Source organism: Papio anubis, chromosome 1, assembly GCF_008728515.1.
Source record: "Papio anubis isolate 15944 chromosome 1, Panubis1.0, whole genome shotgun sequence".
Taxonomy (NCBI): domain Eukaryota; kingdom Metazoa; phylum Chordata; class Mammalia; order Primates; family Cercopithecidae; genus Papio; species Papio anubis.
In genome coordinates, this window is record NC_044976.1 from 19,805,734 (window position 1) to 19,830,918 (window position 25,185).

The 25,185-nt window shown below is 58.5% G+C and overlaps 1 protein-coding gene across 14 annotated transcripts in view; it reads right to left on the minus strand.

The window, feature by feature from the left end:
* Nucleotides 1-235: 235 nt before the first annotated feature.
* Nucleotides 236-25,185, minus strand: part of RAP1GAP (RAP1 GTPase activating protein) — a 73,272-nt gene continuing 48,322 nt past the window's right edge. For 5 of the 14 annotated variants that reach the window (XR_643870.2, XR_643874.4, XR_643873.4 and 2 more), the window contains 23 exons: nt 24,096-24,131; nt 23,124-23,171; nt 22,017-22,055; nt 21,390-21,575; nt 18,093-18,196; nt 17,742-17,820; nt 17,289-17,342; nt 16,122-16,205; nt 15,808-15,908; nt 15,545-15,674; nt 14,234-14,389; nt 13,689-13,760; nt 12,968-13,054; nt 12,341-12,478; nt 10,223-10,354; nt 7,711-7,965; nt 6,858-6,967; nt 5,737-5,850; nt 3,494-3,617; nt 2,415-2,517; nt 1,973-2,107; nt 1,708-1,750; nt 236-1,285 (listed from right to left, as the gene is read on the minus strand). Coding sequence is in view for 7 of the 14 variants with exons in the window: in XM_009201227.3 (XP_009199491.2) it covers nt 1,742-1,750; nt 1,973-2,076; nt 2,415-2,517; nt 3,494-3,617; nt 5,737-5,850; nt 6,858-6,967; nt 7,711-7,965; nt 10,223-10,354; nt 12,341-12,478; nt 12,968-13,054; nt 13,689-13,760; nt 14,234-14,389; nt 15,545-15,674; nt 15,808-15,908; nt 16,122-16,205; nt 17,289-17,342; nt 17,742-17,820; nt 18,093-18,196; nt 21,390-21,575; nt 22,017-22,055; nt 23,124-23,171; nt 24,096-24,131 (2,265 nt within the window). In the remaining 7 variants the exon portion in view is untranslated. The remainder of the gene's footprint in view (nt 1,286-1,707; nt 1,751-1,972; nt 2,108-2,414; nt 2,518-3,493; nt 3,618-5,736; nt 5,851-6,857; nt 6,968-7,710; nt 7,966-10,222; nt 10,355-12,340; nt 12,479-12,967; nt 13,055-13,688; nt 13,761-14,233; nt 14,390-15,544; nt 15,675-15,807; nt 15,909-16,121; nt 16,206-17,288; nt 17,343-17,741; nt 17,821-18,092; nt 18,197-21,389; nt 21,576-22,016; nt 22,056-23,123; nt 23,172-24,095; nt 24,132-25,185) is intronic. The other 9 variants (XR_643863.3, XM_009201240.3, XM_009201235.3 and 6 more) reach the window with 9 other exon arrangements.

The following is a 25,185-nucleotide window of genomic DNA, read 5'->3' on the forward strand; positions in this document are numbered from 1 at the left end:
CCTGACAGCACAGCCATGTTCTTCCTGCAGTGGGGAAGGGGCCCAGGGTGCAGGGAAGCACAGTACCCCGGGGAGGAAACCACGGGCCGTGCTCACAGAGCTGGTGGCTTGGCTTTGGAGGTGTCCCCAGGCCCAGCAACTCTGATGGGGATAGGCTTGCTCCTTGCCACCTTGGCATCCCTGGACGTCTGTCTGGGGTCAATCTGGCCATGGTTCACACAAAGCCAGGCCCAACTCTGGGTACAATAGCGATAAATAGAATTTATTTTATACAACTGTTACCGACATCCACACGGCCACAGGGGCTTCCAAAATGGGTGTTGGGGTTGGGAGGCTGGCCTTTGGCTTGGCGCCTAAAAAGTGTGACCAGACACACAAGGGCTCCCAGCAACTGTGCCTGGCTGCCCCCTCCATGGCGGTCGGGGGAGGCAAGGCCTGGACTCTCGGCCAGCTGAGACTCTTGGCCTGGAGGGCCCAGCATGGGATGGCAGGGGTTAAGCTGGGTGCTGGCTGAGGAGTCAGGTAGGTCCCCATCCCCCATGAGGGGGTCACTTGTCTGTCACATGTAGGCAGTGGACAGGGCATTGGCAGACCTGTGGCAGAACTGGAGGGTCCAGGAGGCACACTGGGCACAGCCAGCTCCCTGCCCCTCAGCCCACCTGGGGTTCCAGGGACCTCAAGAAGCAGGGTAGGGTGACAGGAGGTCCCTGGGAAGAAAATCCCACCTTCTAGGGCAGGTGCATATAATCACAGTCTTCAGTGACCTCTGAAATAATCTTGTCCATTTGTAGCAGAAGCGCCCAGAGAGGGAGAGTGACTTGCCCAGAGTCACAGAGCAGAACCCAAATCGGAAACCAGGATCCAGCTCCCATCCCAGTGTTCACTCCCCGACACATCACATCCACCTCGTGCTGCCTCCAGGGGGTAAGCTCTCCACACGGAACTGTCTCAACCCCTCTCTCCCGCCTTGTTCCCTCTGAGTCCAGAGGGATGCTCAGGGGTGATGGAGGCCCTGGGTGGGCCCAAGCCAGGCCCCCAGTCCTGCTTCCACTGAGCAATCCCCGCCCCAGCCCGGACCCCCAGGCTGGGGGTGGGGACGATGCCAGCAGCTTCCCCGATCCCAGGTCTGGACGGCTCTGCCCTGCAGAGATAGCCCAGATGGGTGGACCACAGGGAGGGTGGGGAGGCAGGGGGCAGCCCACAGGCTGGTGTTGGTCTTCAGGGCAGAGGTCCCGTCTGCCTGGGCTTGACATGGCACCTTCCCCTTGTGCTTCTGTGGCCTCATCTGCAGGGCAATGGAGGATGGAGACACCATGAAACATGGCATGGTGGGTGGCTGGCACCAGTGTGCCCCAACTCTGCCAAGTCCCTGCCTCAGGGAACCCCACCCTGGGAGAGGGGCCCACCCTTGGAATTCCAGGCTCTGGGTCTTTCTATCCCATTGGGAACCCCTGAAACTTCCTGCCACCCGGCAACTGCCAAGTCCCTTTCACACTCCCATCAAATCCTCCAACAATGCAAGGGCAGAGGTCGCAGGGAGGGGCCGTGGCCTGCCCAAGTCACCCAGCAACTGAGTGCCAGGGGCTCAAACCCAGACACATAGCTCCCATCCCAGAGAGGTGACAGAGCAACAGGGAGGAATCACCTCAGCCCCCCACACACCCCCACCCTCTCCCACCAAACACAAGCTGAAGGGCTGGGTCTAACCTGCTCAGCTTCACCTTCAGAGGGGGTGGCCCGGCTAACAGCCCTGCAGACAGACAGTGGTGGTGAGGCAGGCGGCAAGACGGGAGAGGCAACGGGGCGGGAGGCACAGGTGTGCAAAGTCACTGGCTGTGTCCAGGCCGGGCGAGCCCCACCCCTCCTGGCCTGGGGGGACCTCTTGGTCCAGCCTCAGCTCCCAGCCTCCCCGCCAGCTCATCCCCTCCCGGGTACGGCTCCCTCAGCACCAGCCCCAGGAGGCTGCACGTACCAGCTGGGGCATGTGCTGCTCAGATGCTTCCAGCTGGATCTTGATCTCGGGACATGCAGGGTCCCCCAACTTGCTGGCGTCTGGGTGGGGTGATCGAGAGGGGCCTGGGGAGGGGGGCAGGAGGGAGCCACCTCACTGGCCGCGGGGAGGCACCAGGGAGACGGGGGCACAGGTGGGCGGTCGGCACCAGTGCGCTCCAACCCCACCCTTAACTTTCTTCCTTGCCATCCCCCATCATCCTCCGAGACCCTTCCGGAAGAAACCAGCCCTCCAATCCGCCCAGCCACCCCAAGCTGGACAATGACCTGCCCACTGTCCTCCAAGGCAGGGGCAGTCACATCACACACCGACTGTGTGGGGCATGGGACCTGGTGCCCAGCCCTGTCCCCCTCCTACCCCAAGGGTAGCCCTGCTTCGTGGGGAAGCTGCCCTGTCCTGGTACCTGGGGAGCTGCCCCCACTAGTGGTGCTGACACTGTCCTCCAGCCACGTGCTATAGATGAAGGAGTCCCGCTTGTGAGGTGTTCCTGAGGACGACACGCTCTCCTGGGGAGGGGGTGGAGAGAGGGAGGGAGGTTAGCCCATGCCCTTGGCACTGGCTAGGGCTCCCTCCCAGCCCCTCTCCCTCTCTGCACTCTACAATCCCCCACCCGTACCCCCTGCAAAGAGGACAGGCCTAGCCATGTCTGCCCCAGGGAGATCACAGGAGGGCAGAGTCAGGGCAGGCAAAGACCCGGGCACACACCACCCACTGCCACTCATTCATTCAACCAACATTCACTGATGTTCTCCAGGGCTTGCCACTGACATAAATCAGGCATGGGCCCTGCCCTCAGGAGCCTGGTATCTGGAGGCAAGGCAGGCTGTGAAGAGACCATTGTAATTCTAGACTCTGTGCCGCAGCGGGCAGGGCCTGGGTCGGCACTGTTTCCAGCTGCACCTGTTGTATCTGGGGCAGTGCCTGGCAAGGAACAGGGTTTGCAGCATGAAGAATGACAAAGGGTGTTCCGGGCAAAGCCCAGGGACTGTGAGAACGCAAAGGGGGTTCCTAACCTACCCTGAGACTAGGAAATCAGGGAAGGCTTTCAAAAGGAGGTGTGTGAGACTCAGTCAAGAAGGATGAGTCAGAGCCAGCCTCGAAAAGAAAGGAGGAGGCGGCAGAAGAGTGTTCCAGACAGAAGAGATGGCACACGTGCAAAGGGCCAGGGGTGCAGTGAGCCTGGGAGGCTTGGGGGGCCACAAGGGAGTCCAGAATGTCTGAAGTGGTGAGAGAGGAGACTAGAGAAGAAGGGAGTGACCAGATCTCCAAGAGCTCCAGAAACTGAGCTTCCTGTGGACAGTGCTGGGGAGCCGTGGAAGGCTTCTGAGCAGCGGAGGGTTCGTCTGCACTGCTCCTTTGGGCCGGGTCCCCTGATCACATCTCAGCCACGCCCAGGCTCGTGGTTCTACTCAGGGCATCTCCAGGCAGCAAAGAGCCCCCTTCCAAGCTCCTGTGGAGCCCCCGACCCCCTGAGCCTCTCACCAGGCCTGTGTCTTCTCCGTCCACACCCTCCGTCTCCTCCACCACGCTGGCGAAGCTGCTGGCACTGGATGAGGAGCGGGAGAAGTCCTTGAGCGCCTCTGCTCTCTGCGCGGCGGTCTCCGCTCTGCCACAGACAGCGCCCCATTAGCCGGTGTCCACCCCGAGCCCCTCCTGGGCCAGGCCCTCACTCCCTTGCCCTCCCCAACCCGGAAGGCCCAGCCTGTAGCAGCCAAGCACCTTTGGGGACCCCTTACAGATCCTTGGGCCTCTGAGCCCCCCAGACTCCCCCTGCAGCCTCCCCCTACCCCCGCTGTCCTTCCTAATCCATAAATCTGACCATGTCCCTCCCCCGCTCAAAACCCTCTCCTGGTTCCCCATTTCCCCAGGTAAAGCACAATGTCCTTGGCCTGATGTTCAAAAACAGCAGCGATTAGTGACACTAACGTCATCGGCTGCACGTCCACTCTGCGCTGGGCACTGCTCTACATGCCTTTACCCGAATTATCTTATCACTATGATTATTATACCCATCTTCCAGATGAGGAGACGCCAGGCATAGAGGGGGCAGGCACACAGCCCAGGGTCACTCAGCACAGGTGGGAGGGCAGTGGATGAGGTCCAGGCAACTCCACAGTCTAGTCTCTTAACCCCACAAGGTTTTCATGCTCAGGGCCTCCGCGCCTCCTGCCTGGAGTCTCAGTCCTCTCAAATCCCGAAAAGCAAATGTGCTTTTCAAAAATCAGCCTAGGGCTCCCGCTCCAGGAGTCCTTCTCCGATTCCTCCTCCCAAGGTGAGAATGACCCTCCCCACGCTGGCTCCTGCATACCGCGTCTCCCCTGTCCCTGCCATCCTTTCCTGCCTCTCTGTTTGCCTACTCGGCTCTTTAGCCTGGGCTGAGTCCTCTCGATCCCCACAGAACCCAACACAGAGGCAACTCAGCCAACGGACACCAAATGCAGGGACAGCTTCCTCACTGGCCTCTCTGCTTCCATCCCACCCCACTCCAGCCTCTTCTCCAGAGAGCAACCGCAGTCAGCTTCTTGAAGCATCACCCTCATGATTAAAATCCTCCCAAGGCTTCCTGTCACACTTAGGATAAAAGTCAAAGCTCTTAGGCCAGGCGCGGTGGCTCATGCCTGTAATCCCAGCACTTTGGGAGGCCAAGGCAGGCGGATCACAAGGTCAGGAGATCGAGACCATCCTGGCTAACACGGTGAAACCCTGTCTCTACTAAAAATACAAAAATTAGCTGGGCATGGTGGTGGGTGCCCGTAGTCCCAGCTACTCGGGAGGCTGAGGCAGGAGAATGGCAAGAACCCGTGAGCGGAGCTGCAGTGAGCCGGTGCCACTGCCAGCCTGGCGACAGAGTGAGACTCTTGTCTCAAAAAAAAAAAAAAAAGAAAGAAAAGGAAAAAAAAAGGACAAAGCTCTTTTACAGCCTGCTAAGCTATAAGCCAGTGTCTGCCCCCCTCTCCAGCCTCCTTCCTGCCCCCATCCAGCACAGTGTCACAATGTCTGTCTGGGCCCAGCCCCTCAGGTACTCTTTTTTTTTTTTTTTTTTCTTTTTTTAAAGTGATAGAGTCTTGCTATGATGTCCAGGCTGGAATGCAGTTGCAGTAGTTATTCACAAGCATGATCATAGCTCACTGCCGCCTCAAACTCCTGGGCTAAAACCATCCTCCTGCTTCAGCCTCCCAGGTAGGTGGACTCCAGGCATATGTCACCACTCCCGGCCACCCTTCTTTCTGTCCCTGGAGTGTGCCCCAGGCCTCTGCACTGGCCGAGCTCCTCACCTGAATGCTCTTCTCTCTGCCATGCCAGTCCTAGCAGGGCTGGCTCAATTCCCAATTCAAATGTCACCCCATGGAGGTGTCTCCCCTGAGGACCCATCTAAAGCACCCCTGCCCCCAGTCCTTCTTCATCGCCCCCAACCCTGCTTCGGGTTCCTCCTATCACCATGATCTGGAAACAGCTTATGAGGCCATGTTTTGGTGGACCTGCGGCCGTGAGGCGGGGACCTATGTGCAGGGCACCTCTGTGCCCCAGAGCCGGGCGCGGGGCTGGGCGTACACAAAGCGTTCGGTGGGTATATGTCAAAGGAGGGCCCCAGAGAATGCCCAGGACCCCTGACACCCTGCTGTGGCAGAGTCAAGGCTCCTGGGCTGTCCCGGGCCCAGGCAGGGGAGGGGAAGGACGGTTCACCACTCCCAAGCCCCCAAGCCCCACGTGCCCTGAGCCCCAACCTGTTCTTGGTCGTGGGCATCTCTGGGGAGCTCTGAGTGGATGAGTTCTCCGACTTGGGCTCCTGTGAGACGTGCCCGCTGTCTGGGGTCTTCTGACCAGCCGGAGGGCTCTCCCTGCGGGGCACACGGGGGCAGCAGGGGGATTTAGCTCCAGGCCCGGCATCAGGGGTAGCATGAGGCCCAGGCGGTGAGGGGGGTCACGGTGCCTCCTGCCTCATACCCACACCCCTATCCTCAGGGCCAGCCCTGGAGCAGTCTTGTGGGCTCCCTGGCGAGCCTGGCCAGTGATGGGGTTGGCACTGACGGGGCTGTATGGGACAGGGATGGGACTCCTCCCAGGTCCTCTCCACAGGAGCAGGTACAGCTGTCCCATTATGGATAAGGAACCTGCCCAGGGACGCACAGCTAGGACGTGGCAGTGCCAAGACCTGAACCCAGGACTCGCAGCACGTGGAGCTCTGGCAGCAGCAAGGACAATGCCCGCTCCCCTCCTGGAGCCCTCTCAGGGGGCCTGGCCCCGGCCTCACATGCAGCGCCCCAGGTCCCCACAGCAGCCCCATGCCATGGGTTATGTTCTTGTCCCTTTTCCAGGTTGGGACAGTAAGGCTCAGAGGAGCTCAGTGACTCACCCAAGGTCACACGTGGTTAGTACCACGGAGGCAGTACTCACACCCAGGAGCTAGCCTCAGAATTCCGGGGGCAGCCCTGCTGCTGGTCTGGGCTCACTGCCCTCATGCTGCCCACACTCGCACAACCCCAGGCCCATCTGTGGCCACCCCAAACATCAGCACTAGGCCTTCCCACATGTGCTGGGGCCGTGGGAAGTGCTGGCCCTAGACAGATCAGGGCTCAGATCCCAGCTCTGCCCATCACTGGCTTTGTGACCTGGGCAAGCCCCTTGACCCCTCTGACCTACGGCTTCTTGATCTGCACGTGGCACGTTAGGTGACGTGCTGGCCCTGGTGCCCGACACACAGCAGAGACTTGACCACACAGCTGTCACTAGTGGGGACAGAGAGGCAGAGGGGCGGGCACTCCCTTCTGCCTGCTCTGCTTTGCCACCGAATGGGGATCAGGGATGGGGGTGCAGGGGAACGGGGCACTGTCCCCCCCTCACCCACCTCTTCTCCTGCACCTCCTGTATGTTCTCGATGCCAATGGCGCTGCTGCGGCGGGAGCCGAACGGGCCCGACTTCTTCCTCGTGGGGCTCTTCCCAGGGACAATCAGTGACTGTGGGGAGAGGCCCCAATTCAGTGCCACCTTCCCTGGGAGCCCCAGTGCCCCCCAACATCCCCTCTGGGGACCTTGCTGCCCCAGGCCCTGAAGCAGAGTTGGTGAGCAAGAAAGAACGAGAGACGATATCCATCCCCAGATAGGCCTCCCAGTTCACAGAAAGGGAAACAGTCCCCAGGAGGGCAAGGGGCTCTCCCAAGCTCACACAGCAGGACCGCCAATACAGGCCCAGGATTAGGGCAGGGTCCTGAGGGGGCTGGGGTGGGAGGAGACCGAGTCCTCAGAATGGCTACGGCTCCCCGCCCCGCAGGGCTCTGTGGGATCTGCAGCCTAAGGGCGGTGGTCAGAGCGTGGTGTAGCAACCCAAGCCCCACCCTGTGCCAGCTGGGGCCCCTTCCTGGAACCTCCAAATTGGGTGGGGGAGGTTCTGGCCCAGTAGTTGGAAGACCGCCCCCCCCAGCTTCCCACACACTGTGCTGGGATGCCCCAGGCCCCAGAAGCCTGCCCCCAGCTTCTCTGGAGGCAGGAAGGGGTAGGACCCCAGGCCAGTTCGTGGCAGGGAGGAGGAGTCAGGGCAGAGGAGAGGGATGGCGCTCCATGCAGACCGGCGATATTGGGGGACGTGCGGCTGGGTGTAGGGCCTTTGGGTACCGGATCCTGGCAGGGACTGGGCCAGGGTCCCAGGGGCCAAGGCAGGGCCAGAAGCCCCTGGTGAGGGGCACTGGCTCTGGCACAGGTACCAGGCCCCAAAGCAGGTGCTGAGTGCCATCGGAGCTGCCGCCACTCCATCCCGCACGCCCTGGGGCCTGTCCCGGGGGCAGAGGGGCAACGTCCCCAATATGGCCTCCGTCCTGAGAGCGAGCAGAGAACAGCGCGTGCAGGCAGCCTCCAGAGCCGGCGGCCCCGCGGACGACAACCTCTTCCACGGTTCCTATGCCTATGGCACTGCCCCGGCGTCCGAATCTACTCGCACTTTTCCCAGGAATAAGCAATGACTGGCAAGCAGCAGAAGGCGAGGGCAGAGAGAGAGAGACAGAGAAAGAGTCAGAGAGCGAAAGAGATGGTGGGAGGGAGACAAAGAGAGGAGGAGAGGCAGGGAAAGGAGGAAGACAGACAGAAAAAGGACGAGAATGGCGCAGGAGGCAACGGGAGAGATAGGGAGGCAATGGGAGAGATAGGGCCAGGGGAAGGGAAGGCGAGAAGCATAAGGAGAGATAGAGGACAGGTGAGACAGGGAGAGAGATGGACAGATAGACAGTTACCCGGAGACAGGGACACGTGTGAGCCAGCGAGGGCACACCAGACAGGCACAGAAGGAAATCCAGAGAGACAGGGACGCAAGGACACAAAGACAGGCCCAGGGAGGGTCAGAGATGGAGAAGGAAGACAGGGGAAGGCCGAAAGGAAAAGGCGAGGGTGAGAAGAGCAGAAAAGGGAAGGAGGAGAGGGAGCAAAAAAGACAGGTGCAAGAAGGAAGGAGAAACAGAGAGCCAAAGGGCAGAGAGGCCACAGGAGGGGGAGAGGGAAGGGAGGAGGGAACAAAAAAACAAGGAGAGAGAGAGGAATGAAAGGAGGAAACACAGAGAGAGGGAGAATTGTGCAAAAACAAAATAGAAATGGGTCCAATTACTGCCATGGTGGGTGCTGCTGGCCTGGTCCTGTCCCTGGGGCCCCTCTCGGCCACCCATAGGAGGCTGGGTCACTCTGGTGGAGAGGAAGGGAGGGGTTGATAAAACTGGGTTGGGGGGAGGTTGGGCCTGCTTCTCACATGACAGTGTGCTTGGTGACTGCTGGACAGCAGAGGTTGGGAGAATTCCCTCCTGCCACGTGACATAGCCTCACAGCACTGAGCGCAGGGCTTGGCATGCAGTAGACAGTCAATAAAGGATGGATGGATGGATGGATGGATGGATAGATGGATGGGTGAATGAATGGGGTGGGTGGATGGATGGATGGATGGATGGATGGATGGATGGATGGAGATGGATGGATGGATGGGTGGATGGATGGGTGGATGGGTGAGTGGATGGGTGAATGGATGGATGGATGGATGGATGGATGGATGGATGGATGGAGATGGAAGGATGGATGGGTGGATGGGTGAGTGGATGGATGAATGGATGGATGGATGGATGAATGGATGGATGGATGGGGTGGATGGATGGATGGATGGATGGATTGATGGATGGATGGATGGAGATGGATGGATGGATGGGTGAGGAGCACAGCAGTGGGTGCAGTGTCCTGGGGTGGCCACTAGGCAGTGGACAGCAGTGAGGCCCACAGCCATAGGCCATATTAATCCATGTGCCCAGCACTCCCGAGTGTGAGCAGCAGAATCCCAGAACCTGGACAACGGTCAGTGATCACACAGGAGGTGCTCCCTCTGGAGATGCTCACACAGAAGCCAGATTCCTGACACACAATAGGCAGCCACACCACAGAGGCCCTGGCTGCTGCGGACACACAGTAGGAGGTGCTCACAGAAAAAGTACCCACACAACAGCTCACTTCCTGACACACAGTAGGTGTTCACTGACATCTAGGGCTTAGCACACACGATGTGCTCATACAGCAGTCCATTTTCTGACACAGAGTAGGTTCTCACACAGCAGCCCAGGGCTGTGCACACAGTAGGCACTCACAGAGTCGATGCCCACATAGCAGCCCAGGACCTGACACACAGTGGGTGCTCACAGAGTCGATGCCCACACAGCAGCCCAGGACCTGACACACAGTGGGTGCTCACAGGTACTCAGGGCCGGGCCCACAGTAGATGCTCACAGAGTGCACGTTCACACAGCAGCCCAGGGCCTGACACACAGTGGGTGCCCACAGCCTGACACACAGTAGGTGCCCACAGAAACCCAAGGCTTGACAGTAGGTGCCCACATAGCAGCCCAGTCCCCAGCAAACAGATAGTAGATACTCAATAAGGAATGAGACACAGAGGCTGCCCCAGGGCTGACCTGCGGAAAGTCACACCTCAATGTATGAGGGGCCAGGAGGAGGGGAGGGCCAAGGAGCTTGGGAAGGGGCCGCAGGCTGCAAGCTGTCAGCACCGCAGTGTCCTGGCCTGGGCACTTCACCCCCCTCCCAAGGAAAGCAGTGGCTAGACCAAATCCAGAGCCTAGGATGGGCACGTGGGCAGCAGGGCAACAGAGAGAGGGGGGCCAGGCCTCAGAAGGCAGAGGAGAGCTGAGGGCCCCCCTCAGGGAGGGACAGGGGCCTGGGCACGGGGAGGGCACTCACTATTCCAGCTGCCTTGGCCAGGTCGGGGTTGTTGGGCGCGAAGCTCCCGCTGTGGCTGGTGGACACAGTGTTGGGCTTCTTGTTGCTCAGCCCCATGGCATCCATGGACTGGCTGCGGCTCCGGATGACCCTCTGTGAAGCGGGTGGCGGTGGAGGAGGCACAGGATTCCTAAGGGCCGTCCCCTTGGGGAAACCCAGGAGCCCAGGCATCTGGTCCCTCCCCGGCAATGCCACTCTGGGTGAGCCCTGGAAAACCCTTCCCCTGGGCACGTGGACAGCAGGGCAACAGAGGGAGGTGGGGCCAGGCCTCAACTTCCCTGTGCATCACACGAGAAGCAGGTACATATGGGGCCTGCCTAAGGGTAGCTCAGGTCTTGGCTCTGCTACCAACTTGCCAGGTGGCCTGGGGGACACGACTTCACTTCTCTCAGTCTCTGGGACACACAGGCTGCTCTGTGCTGAGTGTCCTCATGTGGCTGCGTAAGGACTGCAGAAGATACTGAGTGCACAGAGAGCCCTCTTGACACCCGAGTTTCATTCCTGTTGAGGCCTCTTAGAGCTCTCCTGTCTTCTTTCTTTTCTTCCCTCACACCCTCCTTCCCTGTTTTTTTCAGACCAATCTATACCAAATGTTTGCTGTGGGACCAGTGCTTTACAATCACTCTGTCACTGGATCCCCCTGCAAGAAGGGGACTAGCAATCATGCCCATGTCACACATGATGGAACTGAGGCAGGGGCGAGCCCAGCATGCCAGGACCCATGACCTCAACTGTGGACTCTGCTGCTTCTGAGAAATTATTTGACCTAATCTAGGTCCACCGTCCAGCACCTACCAGATGTGGGACCATCGGAGCCCTCCTCAAAGGAGACACCCCAGGTCCATATTGACCCCATCTGTCCTGTCTCCAGTCTCCAAGCCTCTTTCTCAAAGATGATCTATTCCCCTCAGTTCCTGGGCAGGCCTGGGCAGCTGGACTAATTCCCTTATTCCAACCCATATCTCCAGCTGTGTGACCTGCCCTGGGTTGAGGGTGAGGTGTGACCAGCTGGCCAGGCACCTGGAAGATGGGCAGGTGGGTGGAGACGGTGGCAAAAAGGCTACCATCTGGGGCCCTGTAGCCTGGGTGAGTCCAGACCCTGTCCAGGAACTACTCCACTCCCCACACTTCTCATTTCAGACAATAATTGCTGAGGCAGACAGGTAAGGTTTTGCATTTTGCTTTTAAACTTATATTGTACTAACCTAACTCTTTTAAAGATAACAATAACTGTATGAGGTAAGTTGCCATTACCCTACTCAACAGATAAAGAAACTGATGCTCACGGAATGCTCAAGCTGGTAAGTAGCAGAGCTGAGATTTGAAGTGTCCCTGCTCTTAAAGTAAGCTAAACCAGGGACAGGCAGGGTGGGTCACACAGGCCAGGTCCCTCTCCAATGATCATGGTTCACACACCCCTTCTGAGAACTCTATTTCTTTCTCTCAGTCAAGACAGAGCCTCTTCCTCTCTTCTCTGCCTGCTGACCTGGCAGCCTTTGTATCAGCAGCCCTTGCTGTCTCCCAGAATCCTCCAACCTTCAGCAGAATTCCCAGGTGAATTCTCCACCTAGGCCCCACCTCCAACAGTTACTCCTCCTCAAGCCAGGGCCCCACCTTACACGCTGCTCCCCCAAACTCTACTCAAGGCAGACTATGTCCACAAGTGTAAGCCCATTGTAAAGCTCAAATCCACCTCGAGCCCGGCCCTCCTCCCAGACTAGGGCTTCCTCTAGCCACACCCTCAAGCCATGTCCATTAGCCCTGGCCCCTGACTCCACCCCCAGCCACGTCCCCTCCCAGACTCTACACCCATGCGAGCAGCCTCTAGCCATACCTCCACACCATGTCAATGAGCCCCAGTCCGGGACTTCGCTCTAGCAACACCCCCTCTCAAATACCACCTCCAATGCCAACCGCCTCTAGCCACCCCCACCCCGGTCCGGGACTCCACCCCCTAAGCCACGCCCCTTCTGCCAGACTCCACCCCCATGCCGTGTCCATCAGTCTATCAGCCTCAGCCTGGGACTCCGCCCTAGCCGCATCCCTGCTCCCCGGCCAGTTAGACCTGGGGCCCTTCACCTTGAAAGACTCAAAGAAGCCGCCGCCCCCACTGCCATTCTCCATCTTGTCCTCGTCGCCGCCCAAGCCCATCATGGACTGGCTGTGGATGTGCAGTTCCTCATAGAGTGTCTCCAGGAGGGCGGCGCGCGTCCGCTCCTGTGGGCCAGGCCCGGGCCGTCAGGAAGGACCCCAGGGATCAGCCCTTCGGCCCACAGTTCAAATCCCAGCCACCGTTCTGAGGCACGGGACGCCTTCTCTGAATGAGTGGGGAGTGCGGAGGGCCCCTGCACCGCCTTCCCCCAGGCCACTCCACAGCTCAAGCAGCCCCCAGGGACCCTCATATGAAGGGCCCCTCATAGCCTCTTCAAGGTCTGGCTTCATGTCCCCACCCGCCAGGTTCGCCCCCTACCCAGACCCAAGGTGTCCCCCATCAGCCTGCCCGCATCCCAGCATCTCCTGGGCACTCCTCACTATCCCTCCGGCTTCCTCTCCCCAACCTCCTACTCATCCATCAATCCATCCAGCCCCAGGTGTCCCCGCTAAGGCCAGGGTCTGAACATGGCTTTTCCCTTCCCAGGGACAGGACTGAAGTTCTAGGTTGGAAGGTGAGAAGAGGGTGACCCAGCTCTTACAGCCCATCCTCACCTCCAGTTTGGCAAACTTCTCTGCCTTGTAGCAGGCATATTCAGCATTGATCAGCTTTGTCAGCAAAAATTCCTGGAACTCAGGCCCCTGGAAACCCCCAGTGTGGAGGAGATGAGAAATGGAGGTTCAGATGAACACATAAACAAGAGTCTGAACCCCAATGAGGCAGAGGCTGCAGCTCCTGAACCATGCTCTGCTGGGGCCTGGGGTCACCCTCTTCACTCCCAAAAGGGCATCTCCCTGGGTTCAGCTCCCCAGGTACCTTCAAGGGGCCCCAGTGCCCTTCATGGCTGCCCATGCCCTCAGGAGAGCAAACCCCACAGATGTTAGGGTCTGAGTTGGGGTCTCGACCTACTGCTTCAGTCTAGGGTAGCTGAGCTGTGTACAGAGCTGAAGCCCAAGCTTGAAGTGTGCCCCTCCCCAAACATTTTAGAAGAAAGAAGAGATTGGAACTGTCAGAAAGAGAACAGAAATGAGGAAAGGCCAGTCTACTACATGGAAAGTATAAAACAATTGTGTAGTTTATTCTGTGACCTTGTGAAAAAAAAAAAAAGTGTTTTCAAGATGAACAGAAAAGCCAGTCCCCAGTTGCAGTTAGGGGAGCCCAGCTGCCCTGGCACACAATGCAGCTTTGGGACCTCATAAGGCAGAATGTATGTGCACCCCCCAGGCCCCCACCCATTTTGTCCTGCTTTGCCCATGACTAGGCGCTGCCCCTCACCTTTCTGAACACGGCGGGGTCCGGGAGGGGGGGTCCGAAGAAGGGCACATCATCTCTTGCAGTGACAGAGACCTGGAAGGGAGGGCAGCTGTCCGTTCCTGTGGAGTCTGGGGTCTGCTCTGCCCCAGCCTAGCCAGAAACCTCTACTTTGCCTCCCTCGCCTGCCCCTTGGTCGGGGAGGCTCAGTGATTGTGGGCTGGATGAATCTTTCCTCCAGGGATTTCTGCCCTCTATCTTTTGCCCTGAATTTTAGTGGTGGAGAGGGGTGAGGGCTACAGGAATCATCAGGATGGTGAAGGCAGAGGAGGCTATGGGAGGTGGAGGACAGTGATACCAGGCCAGGAGGCAGAGGAGGGAAACTGTCCTCTCTGAGAGGGTGAACTTTGGGGAAGACAGAGGGCATGGTGTGAACAGGGCACCACTGAAGCCTTCCATGGTCCCCCGTTACAGCTGGAAAAGGTGAGGCTCAGAGAGGCATCCCAGGGAGGGCAGAGCTGCAGCCAGGGTCCTTGCTGACGCCCCTGGGAGGCTCCAAGAGCACCCACCTTGTAGAGGGGGCCATCAGGGCCCCCGCCCTCAGCCTGCACCACTACGTAGGCATGCAGGAAGTTGGATGCGATCATGTCGGGCACAAAAGGAGTGTTCTCATCCTGGAAGACCACAGCCACGATGTCGTTCCCGATGTGCCGCTTCCGCTGCAACTGAGCACAAGGCCACAGGCCTTCATGGTCTGGCCACAAGGGGCCCACTGGGGAGAGGGGTGCCCGCAGAGGTTTAGGAGGGTTTGGGGTAGTCAGAGGGCACATCTAAGGATTTGCTTTCCCCAAAATGATGTAGCAAAATAAACTTGTCTTAAAACGATTTTAGTTGAAAAATGGCCTGTTTGGAACAACGTACACTCTTCAGGTGACGAGGGTACACTAATGTCCCAGACCTCACCACTATTCAATTCATCCATGCAATCAAAACCCACTTGTGCCTGGACATCTATTGAAATTACAAGAACAATTCCTGTAGGTTTTTTGGAGTGCTGTGACAGACGATGAAACCAAGGCTGAGGGCAGTGACTTGGAAGGTGCTATAATGAGCTATAATGAGCTTGGGGACTCGAGCCCAGGTCTCTCGGTCCCTAGACCCTACCTCTCAGCCCTTCTCCTATATCAATGCCCCAAACATGGCCCCCGATTGAATAAACAAGTTCTACTTGGTATACATTCATGTTGCTAAAATGAACACAGACCCTCAGGAAAAGAAAGTTAAAAGACACTAAAACATTTCCCTTTTATTCCCTTGGGCTGGGGACCTGATTGGGAAGGCAGATAGCCCTGTAGGAGGCTCAGGACAAGGGGACACACTTCTGAGTTCAGTTCCTGGAACATGCTTTGCATGTCCTCGAGTCCAGGCCTTTGCAGAAGCCGTTCTCGCCACCTGGAACATTTCCCTGCCTTCTCCCAGCTCCTTCACAGGCTAAAAGTCACTTCCTCTTGAAAGCTCCCACCTCTGCCAAGACTACACGTCCCCACATGACCCCATGATGCTCTCCACTCCCCATAAAGCACCAGCTCAGATCTGCTAAACTCTTGCAACGTACTATGAACTGTTCTAGTTCCTCTATGCACTCACGCATTTATGCTCACCTAGGAGGTGGGTGCCATTCTGACTGTAGAAACCAAGGCTTTCCCAGCATTGAAGCAGCCTGTCTCCCCTGACCCAATGAGAGCCCACAAGTGGGGGCGCTGATCATTTCCATCTCTGTCCCAGGGCCTGCGCTGAGCCTGGCGTGATGGAAGCTGAACGGACAGGTGGCGGGGGAGGACAGGTGGAAGATGGGAGGCAGGTGGGGGTGCCCAGGCTACCTGCTGGGCGTCCCCTTCTGTGTAGGGCAGCTTGGTGGACACGTGAAACATGATCTCCTTGTTGCGGAAGTTGCAGTACACAGATTCGGTCCCCGTCTGCCCGTGGGTCACGTCCAGGCCTCCTCGGAACCTGCCCCCGGGTCCCCCAGGCCATGGCTCAGTCTCCAGCCCCGGCCAGGCCTCCACGGGGCCAGGACAGGGGCTCCCTCCCTGCCCAGGAGCACAGTCAGATTATACTCTGCTCAGCCCACCCTAATACTCACCCCTTAAAGTCCTGCAGTTTGACCTTCTGGCCAAGAAACTCAAGGAACTCCACGAAGGCGGGACTTTCCTCGTTGGTGCTGAAGAGTTCTTCCTCGGAGGTCTGGGAATGAGGGGCCGAGGTCATTGAGCTGGAGTTCCTGAGAAGCCCCTGCCCTCTGTCCCTACTAGGACCCAGAGAGGGCTGGAGGGAGGACCTCTGGCAGCCTCCTGGGCTCCCGAGTCCCTTGGCCGCTGTGCTGCCCTGGAAAAGGTGTCAGGCTCCAGATACGGGGCCGGGTGGGGAGGGGCAGCAGGGAGGAGGAGGTGAGCACACCTGCCCGAGCTTCTGATAAATGACGCCAAACTTGAAGTTATTGCTGATGACATGCTCGTCAAAGGTGACAATGAGCCGGGAAGCCTGCAGGAGAGGACGCCGGGTGAAGAGGCTGCATGTGCAAGCTGCTATTCGACGTGCTCTTCCCCTGTGCCAAGCACTGAGCCAGGCGCTCTACACGCATCACGTCATGTAATTCTCAGAACAAGCCTGGGAGGGAGACAGTCCAGCTGTCCCCTCTGAATCTCAGGTTCAGAGACCTTAAGTGACTCACCTAGGGTCAATGGCTTGCAAGCACGTACAGGCTTGGGATTTGACCCCAGGTCTGTTGGATCCCAAAGCTTAGGCTCATCACTCCTGAATTTGCCGTGAGTCCCAGTCCTGCCATGCCAAGCCCGCCCCTACTCCAGTCTAACTCCCAACTCACTCCTTGGCTTCTCTGTAAACCCACATCATTCTTCCAGAACAGGCCACGTCTCACCAATCTGCTGTGGGCATTGAGCAAGTTCTCCTCCTCACCTTAGGCCTCAGTTTCCTCTCCCATAAGCAGGAGGTGGGCCCTGATTTCTGAAGCCGCTTCAGGATACCTGTCCTGGACCACACCACCTCTAGAGACCTCACACTGCTCCAGAATTCAGTCAGGGACACAAGGGTTTACCTGTCTGTCCTCTTCCAGGAGGTGCCCCTGGCTCGTCCAAGGCAGAAGCCCCTGCCCCTATCCCCACACTGTCACAGTGCCTACAGCCCAGCTCCCAGCACCCGGGCAGGAAGTGCCGGGGCTATTCTTTCTCTACAGGTCTCCTCTGGGACAAAAAGGCAGGGCCAGTAGAAAAGACACCCATTCCAGGGGAGGACTGCGGCACAGATTGCTCTCAGGAGGGTCTCCGAACATCACAGAGGTTCCAGATGTTAGCGAGGCCAGCCTCGAAGGCAGACAAACCTAGGCTTAAATGCAGGCCCTCCTTATCTGCTGTGCACCCTGGGGTAAGGCACAGGCCCTTTCGGTGGCTCCTCTTCTGCAAATTGTGGACTTCACAGGGTTATTGTGAGGATTAAATGAGAGAACCTGGGGAAAGTACCTGGCACACAGAAGGTGCTTAATAAATGCTCAGTCTTCCAGTTACTCTCCCACCCTCCTCAGTGAGCTGTGCCCAGATCCAGTCATACCTTGGGGTAGAGCACAGGATAGAACCGATCCACGTTGACGTCTTCACACACCAGCTGCAGGAGGAGATAAGGGAAGGGCATGAGGCATGGGGCCAGGGAGGAGAGGACGGGGCTGCCTGGGCCTCCCTGGTCAAGGTTTGGGGAGGAGCCATGCTGGGAATGGCCAGAGCTAAAGCAGGACTCGGGGTTCACTGTTGCTTAGGGAACGGAGGTCCCCTGAGATCTGAGGGTGCTATAGAGAAAACCAAAAGCACACAGGCAGGGGACGGGAGCCCGGGAGAACACATGGCAGCCCAAGACACGGTGGGAACACGTGAGAGACGGCCTCAGGATAGGGCAGCAGCCCAGGGCAAGGGCCTATGGCTGAAGGGGGCACACCGAGGCAGAGCTGAAGCCCCACAGGTGCCCATCTGCGAGGCCAACCAGGGAAGCTCAGGGGAGCGGAGGCCTCACCTTTGCCATCTGGACGACATTAGGGAACTCGGTGAGGCAGGAGATGGGGATGACATCATGGTATGTCCGGCACTTGGTCCTGGGAAGAGAAAGTCACATGGTGAAGGCCTGGGAAAGGAAAACGGGAACCCCACCCCCTACAAAGTAAGGCCAGAAGGGGGTGGACCACAGCGAGGACCAGAGGTGATGATGGGTATCAGGCTGACTCGGGTACTAACTTGCTGTGCAATCTCAGGCAAATCCCTGCCCCTCTCTGGGCCTTGATGAAGAGAGTGGGTCAAATGAGATGGGCTCTGAGATTCTAAGGCCTCAGCCCTTCCTGCCATCTCGGGACTCCTCCACCACCCTCACCTGAGCAGCAGCCGCAGGTGCTCTTGGTCCCCGATGACATCGTACTTGAGTGAGAAGACAAGGTGGCCGAGGGCAGTGTCCAGTGAGTAGTAATTGAAATGCTCCTGCAGTGGGAGGTGGGGTCCAGGGGAGTGGGTGAGGCTGAGCACGGGGCTTCCTGAAACCAGGCCAGAAAGCCAACCCACTCCCAGATGGGGGGCGGGGGGTCCTTCGCCCATAGCAGGTGTTACAGCTGATAGCAGATCCCACGTCAGACAGACCGGCACTCAAAGCCCCCCTCTGCCACTGACCAGCTGGGCAGCCTGAGGAGGTCACTTGGCCTCTCTGTGCCTTGCTTTCCTAGTCTGCCAAATAGGAGGGAGCCCTGTACTTTGGTGGCGGCCAGGACTGAAAGGGACGAAGTGCCTGGCTCAGTTCAGTGAGGGTGGGTAGTAACACCGGATCTCTGGGTGCTCATCGAGTCGGGCCCATATTCGGACCTCCATGCCTGTCTTCAGCCTTGGCCCTTTTCAGGGCTGGGCACCCAGCAGGTGTTCAATGAGCAAAAGTTGATTGCCCAACCTGTGACTCTGTGGCCCCTGAAGCCAGGGCCCGTGAGAAACAGGAAGCGAAACATCTCACAACACACAGGGCGGCTGGCCAGGCAGGTTTCCGCCCTCCTGTCTCACCTGGAGGAGAGGGCGCAGGGTTGGGAAGACACCCGAGGAGTATCAGGGGTGGCTGCTGCAGGGATGGCACCCCTAGAGAGGAGCCCAGGACTGGCACCTCCAGGTGGGGAAGTCTCAAAGCCGAGGGCTGGAAGTTCAGGGAGACATCACCCAGCCTGGCCCCGGGCTCCCCCTGCCAATCCCAGCCCCAGCCCTAGCCCAAACTCTGGGAGTAGAGCTGGCTGCCTGGCCACACCCGCCCCAGGAATCATCCTAGAAGTAAATCCTGTTCAAACATGAACACCTGTGCTCAGAGGCCAGGAGCAGACAGAGGCAGGGGCCAGCGGACGTGCCCCATGAATCCGTAGCTCAGGGGCATTCTCAATGGACCCGGGGAAGAGTCCCCCAGCCTTGCCTGGGCACAAAGTGGCAGAAACCCCCAAATGCTTGACACCGTCCAGCAGAGAGGGAGTGGCAGGCACTTGATAAGGAGGCACTCAGCAGGGAAGTCCAGGGAGCAGGGAGTTTCCCTGGACACCCCCAAGCCCAGAGGAGCCCCCGGGACACAGAGGGAGAGCGGGCTCAGGGTTCCAGAAAGTCAACGCCCAAAGTCATCATAACCTCCACCATCTGCCAGGATAGGGTCCAGTGTCTGAGCACCTGGCTGCTTCCCCCGTTACCCCACCTAGAGTCAGAAAGGGGCCCTGCCGTTCTGCCAGCCCTGGGGCTTCTCCCCTCAGTACTGCTAATCTGATCCTGGACATGAGACCTCTTCTTTTTTTTTTGAGATAAGAGTTTTGCTCTGTCGCCCAGGCTGGAGTGCAGTGGCACCATCTCAGCTCACTGCAATCTCCACCTCCTGGGTTCAAGCGATCCTCCTGCCTCAGCCTCCTGAGTAACTGGGATTACAGGTGCCCAGCAACATACCTGGCTAATTTTTGTATTTTTAGTAGAGATGGGGTTTTGCCATGTTGCCCAGGCTGGTCTTGAACTCCTGACCTCAATTGATCTGCCTGCCTCGGCCTCCCAAAGTGCTGTGATTACAGGTATAAGCCACGGCGCCCAGCCACCTCTTCTGACCCTCCAACCTGCACTTCTTCAGATCCTACTGCACTCAAGGTCCACTACCTTCATCTGTTCCTACCTTCATCTGTCACTTGTCACTCTTTCAACAAACTTTTCTGAGTGCCAACCATGTGTCTGGCACACACAGTATCCCCAGATCCTACCACCTGCCAGACCCAGCTGGGAACCTCTGGACAGCAGATGCCTAGGATGCAGGTCTCTCTCCACCTCTAGAGCTCAGCTGGGAAGTGGAATTCCATGCTGGGTTCTGGGTTTGTTCCCAGGCAAAGGCTCCTGAACCTGGCTTGCTGGTTTAGTCTCAGTCACGATGGATCCTCCCCTAACTCCACTGGTTAGCACCAGTGTCTCCCAGAGTCAGGCCAATGCCCAGGCCCAGACTGAGGTCACACAGCTTCCCAACCCCCAAGTAGTCACCCCCTCTTCCCAACACACACACACACACACACACAATGGCTAGGAGCATGATCTCTCCCGTGCATCTTAATGGAAGGTCAGCCAAAGCTGGTTCAATTCCCAGGCTTAGTCATTGTGTGACCTTGACGAAATCATTTACCTATCTGAGCTTCGGTTTCCTCTTCTGCAAAAACAGAATAATCCTGATATCACCAAGTAATTATGAAGACGTGACAACAGCTAACATTAACTGAGTATTTACCATGTGCCAGGCATGGTTCTAGAAGCTTTGCCTGTACTTTTATTATCCCCATTTTCACAGATGAGGAAAGTTAAATAGCTTACCCAAGGTCACACTATCAGTTAATGGAAGAGCCAAGATTCCCACACATGCCATGAGGCTCCAGAGTCCACGACACACTTCCCCATTTTGGCTCTATGCTGACAAAGAGACAGCACCCGGCCTGCAACCTGACACACATGTTCCTGGCACGGGACCTCCCCTCGGCTCCCTCAATACTCTGACAAGTGGTTGCTGGACAGGGTCCCTGCTCTGTGCTGGTGGCAGGGCAGGGGCTGCATCAGTCCATGACGTTACTGCTCCCCTAACTCCAAGTTGCCCGAAGGGAGGGGCTGGGTCTGTTGTGTTGGCTGCTGTATACCTGGTGCCTAGAACAGGGCCAGGCACATGGCCTGTCCTCATTATTTGCCACCCCTGACTGAGCACTTACTCTGTCCCAGACGCCACTGTAAAGACCTGACAGGTAACAGCTCACTGAAGCCTCACAGCAGCCTCATGAGGTGGGTATCATCACCACCAACCACCATTTTCACAGATTAGGAGATGAGGCACAGAGAAGTTAAGCGATTTGCCCGATGTCCTGTGTAGTGGCTGGCGGAGCCAGGATTCAAGCCCTGGCAGAGTCTCTGCCGTGAACCACTACGCCATAATGCTGCCTTTGCAATCAATGTTTGTTGAATGAACAAGAGATTCCACCATGCGAGTTCCCTGGGGACTGGGAGTGTGTATGGTGGGAGCATGTTTACTCAGGGCTCTAGGACTGTCACCCAGCCCTGGCCCATGGGTTCTGCTCCCTCCCAGGCCTAGCCTCGAGTGGGGCTGAACCGTGACCCACCCCAGCCAGCCCCGCTACACCAGCCGGCCACCCACCTTGCCGAGAAAGTGCTTCCGGTAGATGCGGGCCGTGGGGTTGCACTCGAGCTTCACCTTGGTCGTGGGCGACTGCAGCGGCTCTGTCTCGGGGATGCTGGTGATTTCGTGGTTGGTGCCCTCAATCCAGTAGCCCCCAAACTGGGGCAGCAGGATGAGGGGGAAGGGTCCTTCTCGCCCCAAGACCTGAGGAGGGACTCAGCTGAGAGCCACCCCACACTGTACCCCACTGGGGACCCCAGGACACCCTCCCAACTTAGACCTGGAGCCACTTCTGTCATGGCTAAGGGATATGAGGGGACAGGCCAGAGGCTGTGTGGGCCCCAGGGTTCTGCTCTAGCCCTTTCCCTCAGCCAGACCCAGACAGTGCCGAGACCCAAGTCTCCAAGAGGGGGTGTGGGGGCAGATAGAGCTGGAGCATGACCTTGGCCCAGGAAGCTGGAACATTTGGCTCAGAAGGCCTAAGGTTTCAAATGGGCTCTGAGGTCTTGGGCCTGGAAATTAAGTCTCCAGCCTGCAGCAAGGCCCGCGGGCCAGGCTCCTAAGGAGGAGGACCTGTTTCCAGAAGCCCTGTGTAAGTGCCTCCTGGGCTTGGGTAAGGGTGGACACGGGGGTCTAGCCGAGTACCTCGTGCACGCTCGGGTAGGGAATGTAGTCCTCCTCTGTCTGCAAAACACAAACAGGGCAAGGGTCTCTCCATCTTTCCGTCCTCCAGGCCCCCCAGCGCTCGCCTCTGCTTGGCCAGCCTCAGGGCTCAGAGTGTGGATGGGGCCCTGGCCTCATCGCCTCTTACAGATGGGCACGGGCTGAGGCAGGCTTAGCGTGCTGAGTGCTGGCATCTTCTGGGGTTCTCTTTGCCTGGGGAAAGGAGGGCTCACTGCCTCTCCATAAGAAACCGCTGGACTGCCTGGTGGGCTCGTTAACATGGGTTGCTGCACCCCACCCTAGAGCTTTGGATGCAGCGGTCTGGGCGGGGTTGAGAATGCACATTTCTTACAGGCTCCCAGGTGGCACTGACTGCTGGTGTGAGGACCTCTGCCCTGAAGACAACATCAGGCTTACTGCCCATGCACCCTCCTCTAACCCTCACCCTGCAGCCCTAGGCCCACTCTACCAGGCCTGGTCTTCTAGGGTCTCTGGGGTCCCAAGTCACCAAGAACCATATGCTAAGAAAAGTGGGTCAAAACTAAGAGCCTCCCCCCTCATCTCCCTGGGTGCCCCGCCTCCGGTCAGTCTCCTCACCAGTGGCTGGGGGGCACCCAGGCCTGCCTCCCTATCACTCCCTCCCCATCCAGACAGCAGCTTCATGGAGCAGGAGCTCATAAGTCTCCTAGGGCCTGGGTTGGAGTCTTCCTGCAACTGCTGGTCATCACTGGTTTCAGGGAAAACATTTGGCAGCAGCTGTCTTTGAGAGATGAGGGCTTTGAGAGATGAGAGTTTGGGGCGGGGACGCCTGGAGAAGCAGGGGGAGTCTGCAGCGGTGAAGAAGACAGAGAGGAGGAGCTAGAAGAGAGGCCCCAGCCCTCTAGCAAGAGAGGGGTTCTCCTCATCACAGAACTCCTAGAGGGCAGGGGCTGGGTCTACCCCGCTCGCGGCTGTGGCCCCCGCACCTGGCACACTGTAAGACTACTTCCTGAAAGGGGATGGATTTCCTGCTTGATGGGCAGTGGTGGCAGCACTTCCCAGATCCCCTCCACCCCCTAGAGAGGGAGGCAGACTGCCAGGCCCACCTACTTTGAGGGGCGGCGGGAAGGAGCAGCGTTGTTCATCCATCCTGCTTCCCTGGAAGAGAAGGCAGCACTGTTACACTCTCCCAGGCCCGCCGCCAGGCGCTGCCTCCCCTCCCCAGGGCGTGCAAGGGGAAAGCCCTAGGAGGTGGGCCACGAAGATTGGGGTACTCCCAGGGCAGGGTGCTAGCTGGCTGGGGGCCCTGGGCCTCTCTGAAGGGCTGGCTGTCCTGGTAGTGACTGGGGCTGGAAGCTGGCAGCCTCAGGGAGGGCTGCGGACTCTGCGGGAATGCACGTGCCGCTGGGGTGGGGGCAGGGGAGGTGCACACGCCACTGTGTGAGCTGGGGGGGGGCTGTTATCTACACAGATATGTGTTGAGGGAGAGAGGGGGAGGGAGAGGCAGAGATGAGACAGAAAGACAGAGAACTAGGAGGCATTGGAGAGAGAGAGACAGAAAGAGAAACAGGAGGCATCGAAGTTGAGAGAGTATTCAAGGCACTCCCACCCCAGCACCCCCTGCCCACCTCCCAGTGCATACCTATGTGAAAAGCAGACGAGGCTGGGGGGTGGAGGGTGTAAGGGTAATACCTCCCACTCCTGCAGCACAGTCTCTGGCTGACAGGCCCCCAGCGTCTGTCCCCTCCTCCAGCTCCATTCCACCTGGGCCCCCCACCGCAAAGCCTGTGGTGTCTCTCACTGGGTGAGGGGCAGTGTGTGTCTGTGGGGTGGGTTGATGATCTGACCCCAGCCCCGTTGCAGTTCCACACAGGGATGGGAGCTGGGAGCCTAGATGGAGAGGGTTGGGCATCCTCTACCCTGACCTTCAGACAGAGGATCCTGGATAATCAGTAGCCACCATCTTCTACTGGCGTGGCCTGTCCTCAGAGAGGTGAAGGGCTGGAGATGCAGCAAGGGCCCCCCAGCCCCAGCCCAGCCAGCTCTGTGGCTCCCTAGAACAGGCCACAGAGCCATCCTCACCTGCATCTTTTCAATCATCTCAAATAGATCTGTGTTCTGCAACAGAGATAGAGGAGAGCGAGGTCAGCTGATCCTGCCAAGCCTCAGAGGAGCCTCCACCTGCCCCGGCCCTCCGGGTCCCACCAGCTCTGATCAGTGATCGAGGCACCTGTCTGAGCAGCAAGTGGGAGTGGCGGGAGCACTGTGGGAGGGGGCTCTGTGTGGGAGACCCGCGTAGTCTGGTCAACTGCCAAGTGAGGTGAGCCCAGAGCCCAGGGCCCAGGGCCAGGGCCACCCACCCACTCAGTCCTGCTCCCTGACAGGCTGCTACCCTTGGGGAGGGACAGGTAGCCCCAAGTCCCGGCCGCAGAGACGAGCCCATCCTGGATCCCCAGGAGGGGTCTGTGCTTCTCCCCACCTCTCCCGGAAGGGGGCAAGGCTCAGTCAACCAGGCCACAGCCCACTGCTCAGACAGCCCACCCCTCTCCAAGTAGAGTGAGCTGGGGGCGCTTCAGAGGAGAGGACACTGGGATGTCCACCGGCCCAGCACCTGTGCATGAACCAGCTGAACCCTCGCATGCTCGAGCTAGCCTCTCCGGAGGTGAGCCAGGGCACACGCAGAGTTAATCCGGTGTCTGCCAGCTGCGCTTGGCAGCCCTGGCCTCTCCAGCGCCAACTCCGTGAGCCTTCCTGGAAGGCGGCATCCATGCCGGCTGGCCCGGCTCAGGGCTGGGCCTGGGAAGCCCCCAGAGTCTCCAGGATGGTGACCCTCCCCCTGCCCCTCCAAGGCTCAGCTCAGGCGGCTCCTGTTGACACATGTGCTACGGAGTTGTACACCAGGAAGCACGCACACTCTCTCTCTCTCTCTCCCCCCATCTCTCTCCCTCCCCTCCTGCTCACACACACAGAAGCCTGCACAGCAATATTTAAAGTCCCACTGCACCCTATACATGTTTCATGTACCAAGAAAACAACACACACAAACACATACGATGGGGACTGTGCACAGTGATTCTTAGAGCTATATACTAACACACAAATATACACGTTGGCGTTCTGAGTTACACAGGAGCACATCCATTCACACACACGCAGGTCCAAGTACCAGGAG